We start from the raw sequence: 9,086 nt of genomic DNA, 5'->3' as shown, positions 1-9,086 counted from the left end.
AATTGGGTCATTTAAATTAAGGGGGGAATGGGCAAAAACCATGCTTTTGGAGACTCTGCATTATTGATCTAGGATTATTGTAAGAGAAACAGGAAACAGAATTACCTCTTTGTTAGCTTGAAACTGATAAGGTAGTTATAGGTTGTCTTAAATGTTTGGGAGAAAGGATAAACCTGCGTAAGCCATATTGAGAGAAAATATATTGCCTAGATTTCATATTCAAAAATATTTAGTTTTTAAAACACAATGTATATGATTAAATAAAGTGTTTGACATATAAAATCAGGATTTAAGTTTCCTGGATTTTAATTCTATCTGCATGTATTACCATATGGCATTGTAATTTAATTAATATATCTAAACCTTCTACTTGCTTATATAATAATGATAAAAATAATAATAATCATATACCTTATTAAATACTTATATGTTAGGCACTACCCTAAGTGCTTAATATGCATCCATTCATTTTTATCCTTAGGAAAATACTATGTGTTAGAAATTGTTATTATACTAATTTTATAAAGTAAGATTTAAGAATTTAAGGTCGGTCCTACAGCTAACAGATAGACGACCTAGGATTTGAAACTAGAAAACCTGATGTCCCTTGCTGGCACCTTTATTCCATTTTCTGCACTGCTTCTCAAGATACTGGAGATAGAAATAGTTCTACTTTAAGGGACAGAATGATTCAATGAAGAAATGCATGTGAAGCACTAAGTGTAGGGCCCAACACAGAATATATTTTCAGAATGGTAATGTAAATTGTTAATCGCAAGTATTGTGTGTGCAACATATTCTAGATTTACTACAAAGATCTGATTTAATCTTCACAATGACAGTATACTAGTTTAACATAAAAGACATATAAAAATAAGGTATACTGACAGAAACAAGATAATGAATGACAACCAGGATTTGAATAGGGTATTTTGATTCCATGACTTATATTCTTTCTACTATATCATTCTCTCTCCTATGTTCCATATTATCATAATCCTAGTAATATCTTCATTGATAATAATCAATAAAATGTGTGGTCTTTATAACAAAGGGATGACTATACACTTATGCATATTTATGAAGGTGATTTATTGTGTTCATTATAAGTTTAAACCTTTTTCATGTTAATATTTAATAACTACATAGAAATTTGTGAAAATAATATTTTAGGATGAAGAAGATATAAGACATTCCTCTGTTTTCCAAATGTCTATTAAATTGCTTAGCATCAATGTACTAATTGTATACAGAAATGCTTGAAAAAGTGAATTTATGAGCTAAGAAATCAAAAAGGTGATTTATAAGCAAGAATGGATTAGTCTATCATGAAATGTTAAATCAAATACTTGCATGCATTGCTACTTATTCAAATTGTACTCACACTTGAAATCAATTAGCCTCTAGAATTTGAAAGCCGGTTTCTACCAATCCGATCCATGGGGATGCCAAATCGTCTTTTTGGATGAGCTACTACTTTCCTGAAACAAAGAGAATATTTTTAAGCTAAAGTTGCCATTATTAACCATTACTTTTATGCTTCCATTTCATGCAGATCTGGGGGTTTTCTTTGGGAGTTGGAATAAAGAAAATAGTTACATTCACCAGTTACCATTCTCACACTCTGAATGTCTGTGGAAGTGAGTATAACCACATCCATCTTACACACCAGAAACCTGAGGCTTAGAGAAGCTAATATATGCAAAGTCAAATAGACAAAGTGAAAAACCAGGTTGTATTGGCATACTGATCTGCTAAGTGGGTAAATCTCTTGACCTCTTCAGATTTTATTCTTCTGTTTATTGAGGAAAACTGAACTGTTCTCTCCAAACTCTGCCTCAGAATAGATCTTTGGGGAAGTATGGTGGTGGGAGAGGAAAGGATGCAGAGAAGAAGGCTGAGTGGAAGGAAGTTTGCCTCTCATGCCTTCATGTAGACTTCACCCAGAAAAACCTTATATGCAGTGGTCTGAGTTGTGTGTATAATCTTGATATTAAATATTGTTTGAAAAATTTAAACAAGCTCCCTATTAAAATGAAGTTTGAAAATATCCACACAGGATTATAAGAGGCCCATTACATCTTTCAGTTTATATGTTCTATACATTGGCTTTTCATTTGGTACATTTATAGTAGTGGGATTCATTGTTACATATTTGTTCATGCAGACAATATTACAATATGATTTGGTCAATTCATTTCCCAGTAACTCCCCTTTTGTTAGCTCTTTTGTTTTATTTTAAAATATTTGCTCTTTAAAAGGAAAACTATATTTAAGCATTTTTATTTTATTTTTTTAGTATCATCATCTATTGCTGTCAAAACAAAATCCTAACATGAGATGTTCAAAAATTAGAATATGTAACTTTCACTTTCTAGCCTTGGAATTAGAGGAGAAACTAGAATTTACTTAATGAAGACAGAGATAGGTGGGATAAACTAAGAAGTCTCTATAAGTGACTTGCCTCTCAGCAAAAGGTTACTAATAAAAGCCAGGCTCCGTGGTGTACGCCTGTAATCCCAGTAGCACGGGAGGCTGAGATAGGAGGGTCATGAGTTAAAAATCAGCCTCAGCAACAGTGAGGCACTAAGCAACTCAGTGAGACCCTGTGTCTAAATAAAATGCAAAATAGGGCTGAGGATGTGGCTCAGTGGTCAAGTGCCCCTGAGTTCAATACCTAGTTATACCCCCTGCAATAGTTACTAATACACATATGGCTTTTGGTTGACTTCAAAGTAGGAATATTATAAATGAATTATATTAGACATGTACAGATACGTACAATAAACACCTAGACCAAAAAAATCAAAATATTATTAGTGAATACTTTAGGACTGAGAATCTGAAAAGTTATTCCCCAACCAAATGCAAGGTTTTCTGCTTTATATTTTTGCAAATGACTGTAATAATACAGTTTATTGCTTGAAAATCTCAGTGATGTGGCACATATTGCATTATAGTTCAAGTTAATTTTCAACATCTTATTTAAAATATTTATTTTTTAGTTGTAGTTGGACACAAAACCTTCATTTTATTTATTTTTATGTGTTGCTGAGGATCTAACCCAGGGCCTTGCTCATGCTAGGCAAGCGCTCCACCGCTGAGCCACAACCCCAGCCCAATTTTCAACATCTTAAAGAGTGGGGAAAAAAAGACTTTTGGGGGGAATATTTTCAATAGCTTCTTTAGTTCATTGCTGCTTGCATTATATAGTTAATCTCTACTACATAAGTGCCAAAAATTAATGAAAACCTCAATGATTTTTGAGGTTTTATCCTATAGTCATTCAATTGATTTATACTTTACTATGTCCTTACTATGTATAAGGTTGTTTCTGTGGCTGTCCTGACTTAGATGGATAAGAAATTGCCACAGTCCGGCTGCAGCAAAGTAACCGGGGGGTGACGAGCAACTTGTGTAGATTGATACAGCAGGAGTGGGAGCCGTTTATTGTAGGACAGGAGGGGTATATATACATTCCACACAGCTTATCTTAATTAACATAGACTAGATACATCAGTCAACCAATAAGGAATCTCCACACTTAATGGCTTGCTGGCGTTACTTCACAAACCACTCCCTCTGGCAAAATGCCAGGCGCCATCTTGACTTGTTTATAGACCTTAACAGAAATAGTCTTTGCTTTCAAAAACCTTTAGACAAGTATTCTCAGAAGTGATGATAATTTAATGCAAATTATAGAGGAAAATCTCTTAGTCTTACTGAGACCAAACTTTTTCTTAATGATGGTCCTGATGGTACTGTGAAGCAAATAATTTATTAAAAAGCTCTGAAAAGCATGGAGAACAAACGAAATATGAGGGACTTTTAAAGTTGTACCTTGCACATAAAAATCTATAAATATCACTTAATTTATTTAAAAGAATTAATTTGTAAGTTATTAATATTTAGTGCCTTCTACATGCCTGATGCTGTGTATTGTGCTATCTATACAAGGATGATAACAACACACAGGGGAGCTGATATGTGATTACCATCAAATAATATTTAGGAATATTATATTTTCATCTAATCTAACTTTGTTTTCTGCTGATTCACATCCATCTTCCATTCTGGGTTGGCTCTTGGTTTTGTTAGCTGCATTGACTATATGTATTGTCTTATAAGATTTGTCTTCTAGGAAAAAATTTGGTCAGTTAATTGGGTATGGGAAAATACTTATTGCTCATTTTTACCATTTCTGCATCCCTACCTTCCTTCATTATTTCTGCAAAACATTACTTCTTAAGGTGATGTCTGTTGTTTGCACTTCTGGATTTCTTAATTACAAATTGACTATATATTTGTCAATTTGTTAACCAAATGGGAAATTTGTTATTTGTAAAATTAGCTTAAAATGCATGTTTAAGACTTATAAGAAACTAGGCATGTTGGTCATGCTTTAAGCCATTTGATACAATTATAAATAATTGCTGTGAAAAGAAAATAATGTCTCTTTTGCATTTTAAACTATCTTTAAGCAGTTGTTTTCTTTGTGGTAGTCAGAAAATCAGCTTTCCACAGATGTCTACATGGTAATCCCCAGAATCTGCAAATATGTCACTTGCACACAGGATTAAGTTTAAGGACCTTGAAATGGGAAGATGATGCTATTGTAGCTGAGTATTTCCAGTCTAGTCACTGAAGTCCTTAAAAGTAGATGATGACTGAAGGAGACTAGGTCAGACAGGAACAGCAAACTGAGAAGGACTGCCCACATTTGCTGGCTTTGAAGAGGAAGGAAAAGCTCATGCATTAAGGAATGATGCATCCCCTAGAAGTTTTGGAAAGGAAACAGGGACTTAAGCAACCATGAGGAACTGAATTCTGCCAACAATTTGAAAGAACAGAAAATAGATTTTTCCCTTAGAAACTCTGGGAAAGAGGAACAGCCGATGGATATCTAGATCTCCTCTTTGTCCAGATGGAAGACAATGCAAGAAGGACAGCATAGAGCACTCTGCAGGAGGAACTTTATAGGACACCTCTTGGCTAGCAATGGATTCTATGACTCATATGATCACATGACCATATGACCTAGCTGAAAGAAGCCTGGAAAAAGTCATCCAGCATTATATACATGTTGGGTGGTGAGAATATAATGGAGTCTGATCTACAGAATTTTAAGATGATCAATAATTTTGTTGTAATTTTTTTATCATAGCAATAAAAAACCAAATACATCTCTCTATGTGATGTAGGGCTTATGTCTGAGTGTAATGGGGTTAATATATAGAAAATACTAAGCCGATGTAATTTTCACCCTAAATCCCTTTACTGACTATTCCACCATTGTAACTCCAGGAGACCACCAATAGGGCAAAAGCCACTTCAGGAAGGGAGGGAATGTCCCCAGTAGTCTTTGATAAATAGGAACAGGAAGTGAAAAAGCAAACCCTCCCAGGTGTTAAAAGGACTGTCAAAAGGGGAAGGAAATAGCAGCTGGGACAAAGATTCATATGACATGTACACTGATTTCCCAAATCTTCTTTAAGAATAGTGGTCATAAAAAAACAAATATTTTTACTTTTTAAGAGAAGTGTGATATTCTCATAAATCATATAAATTAGAACAGTACTGTTCCCTACTGCCAATATATTTTTTCAAAAATGAAAGTAAAAGGAATAGAAATAATATTTTTTTCTTTTAGGCTTTACTACAGTTGATCTTTCCTTGAGAGGTCAGACTGTGAAAGAAGATTTTATAGTGCTGAAAGCAAAATAAACCTGCTTTTTCCCTCTTTCCCAACTTCCCTCCCTTCCTTTCTTCTTTTCTTCCTTCCTGGATTCCCTTTCCCCCCTAATTTTTCTTCCCTCCCTTTTCCCAGATTTGATCAAAGCAGTATTAGGAACCGGGAAATGGATGGCTTGGGCTCTAATTTGATTGTTTTACTTAGTGCTAATGTGATCCTTTGCACGTCTGTTATTATCAGCTTCCTTTTTTTGATAAAATTTAGATAATACTTGTTGTTTCTATCTTCTGGAGCTGTTTATTCATTTAATATATTTACTTTTTAAGTAATAGTCAGTTGCATTTGGATTTATTCTATGCACTGGGGATACAGTGGTGAATAAGACATGCTACCTCTCAGAGTTCACAATTCACCTTGAAAAGACCTAATGAGTTAATGCACGTGAAAACATTTTGTACTTTCCAACTGATATTATTCTTTTCTACCAGTCTAATCCAGTGATTTTCAAACTATTTATAGCCTACCTTTATAAACACAAACACTTTTTAAAAAAGAGCAATATCTAAAGTGTTAGGTGAATTGTGTCAGTAAGTTACCTCTCCTTGTCCATATATAGTGACCACTGAAAGAGCTTCCAGAAACGCTTAAGCCTCCTTAGAGCAGAGGAAGTAGCCAAGTGGGTAAAGTAGAGACTAACAATGGATACATAAGTACTTGATTTATTTTATCAAATTTAGGATTGGTTGCAAATGCTCAAAGGTATATAGAAAATAAATTTTAAAATTAAGCATATATATAACATATAATTGTTTATATAAATATAATATATATTATGTAATATATAAAATATAAATATGTATAAAATATATACATAATATATATTATATGTCATATTATATATGTATACACACACATCTACTCAGCATTAGTGCTTATATAAAAACAAAAACTTTTTTTCAAAAAGTAAATAGAAATTATAATTGTTCAATAAGTTAAAGAATTTCTGTATAATCTATATCATTTCAGAAGTAAACTGGTAATTTAGTTATTTTGCTATTATTATAAAAGTATAATAGTACTTTACACTAAAACACATGTGCTGACAAAAATAGAGTGTGTAAAAAATTAATATTAGAGCATTTAAAAAAATATTTTGAATATTTTTTTTAGTTGTCAATGGATCTTTATTTTTAAAATTTATTTATTTGTATGAGGTGCTGAGAATCAAACCCAGTGGCTCACACATGCTAGGCAAGCACTCCACCATTGAGCCACAGCCCCAGTCCATAGAGAAGTATTCTTAAGACCAAAAAGGAAAGCTGTACTTTCTGAGTATTTAGTCCCTCTTGTGACAAAATGGTGGTATGACATGGCTTATACTATAGGCATTTAAAACAATCCACGTTTTTCATTCTAAAATATTCTTTAAGTAATTTAAAGGTTTAGAATATCAAATTAATATAAAGGGAATTATTATTTTTTAATTTTTCCTTTTGGTGCTGGAAATTGAAACCAGGGGTACTTTACCACTGAGCTAGATCCCCAGTCCTTTTTATTTTTTATTTTGAAACAGGGTGCTGAGCGTCTTAAACTTGCATGCCTCAATCTTCTTGGTTGCTGGGATTACAGACTGTAATTACAGACTGCCCTTTTAAACATGACTAAACTATGTAGTTTAGTGTATACTAAAGTATAGACTTCCAATATTAAATAGGATTTTCTTTAAAATTTATATTCTTGGATAATTCCATTTCTAAAGGTACTTGAACATTCTAAAAAGGCGCAGTTAAACATTTTATCAAGAATCACTTCATGTAAAATACTATATATAAATTTATTTATAATCTGTTTAAAGAAAATGAAAAGGAGTTTTCTATTTGCAGCACCAGCATAAGAAATAGAATATTATCAGCACTTCTGACATCACCACAGCATCCCTCTCCCCTCTCATGGCTCATTTTCCCAGAGGTAATATATAGACGACTGAAGCTTAGCCTAATCATTCTCTGCTTTTCCTTATCTTATTATCTGTGTATGTATTCTTCAAAAATCTGGTATTTACCTTAGACAGTTCTAGAATTGTACTTAAAATGAGTCATGTACTGCAGACTTAATGTACAGCATGGTGACATAGTCATTAACAATATGTTAATACTATTATTAGTACTGATAATACTAATGTTAATATTAAAAATGGTAGTTTATTGTTTGACTATAATGTATTATATACATAAAATTTGCTAATTGAGTAGATCTAAGTATTTCATTACCAAATATGAAGGTAACTATGTGAAAGAATGGATATGCTAGCTTGATTTTGACAATCATTTCACAATATAGATTGTATTAAATATCATTTTATGCCCTGAATATAATCAAGTTTTGTCCATCATAAAAAGGAATCATGTATGACTCTTCTCTCTTTCAACAAGTATTATGTATTTTGAGATTAGACATTATGTTCTTGTCCGTGCTAACATGTGTTGCTATAGCTGCTTTATTTATAGTTGCTGCATATGATTTCATCACACGGATATACAATGGTTTGTCCATTCTACTGTGAATAAAAAATTCAGGCATTTTCTTTTTGGTCTTCAGACTGTTCTGCTGAATTTTTTCTTATGCATGCCTTTGGTGTTCATTTTAATGATTAAAGTATATTTTCAGAAGTAGAATTGCCAGCTATGCTTATACTTAATTTAATTTTATAGACCAGTTTCCAAAGGTGCACCAATTTACACACCTGAGAGCAATATATGGCAGATCCTATTATTTCAAAACTATGACAACCATTGTATTGTGAGAATTTCAATTTTGCCAATCTAATTCATCAGTAGTCATATATGGTTTGGGTGTTAGTTGACTTTTCCTGACTACTAATGAGGTTACTCACATTTTCATTTGTTTATTTTGGAAGTGCCTGTTTAAGTCTGTTATCTGTTTTTTTTCTTAAATTGTGCTTTTATTTTAAGTCTTTATTTGTAGGAGGGCTTAGAATACTCTGAATATTAAACTTTATAAGTTATATATATTCAAATATCTTGTCCCATCTGTGATTTTTCTTGTTTTTTTAATGAAAATAATATTTAGTTTTATTTTTATACCTCATCTAATAATCATCTCTATCCTAATAATGGATTCAGCTTGCCATGTTTACTGGAAATTTTATTGCAGTATAGACTGAAATTGTACTGAAATTGAACATATAAGTCAATTTGAAGAGAATCAAAATCTTCATGATAGTGAGGCTGATTATTCAAGATCATTTATCATTTAGGTTATTTTTAATGCCTTCAAATAAACTGTTAATAATTTTCTCCATAAAAATCTTCTATAGTTTGTTGGATTTGTTTTTATTGGTGTCAGCTTAGAATATGTATAGTAGGTGTTTTTT

The 9,086-nt window shown here is 32.3% G+C and overlaps 1 protein-coding gene across 1 annotated transcript in view; it reads right to left on the bottom strand.

Annotated features, from left to right (window-relative positions):
• Ostn (osteocrin) overlaps positions 1 to 9,086 on the bottom strand; it is a 42,632-nt gene that overhangs the window by 6,911 nt on the left and 26,635 nt on the right. The window contains exon 4 of the mRNA XM_015499904.2: positions 1,385 to 1,481. Coding sequence (XP_015355390.1) covers positions 1,397 to 1,481 — 85 coding nt within the window. The 3' untranslated portion in view covers positions 1,385 to 1,396. The remainder of the gene's footprint in view (positions 1 to 1,384; positions 1,482 to 9,086) is intronic.

This window comes from Marmota marmota, unplaced genomic scaffold (assembly GCF_001458135.2).
Source record: "Marmota marmota marmota unplaced genomic scaffold, marMar, whole genome shotgun sequence".
NCBI classification, from domain to species: Eukaryota; Metazoa; Chordata; class Mammalia; order Rodentia; family Sciuridae; genus Marmota; species Marmota marmota.
The sequence above is the reverse complement of the archived record's forward strand: the minus strand, read 5'-3'. Positions and strand labels throughout refer to the sequence as shown.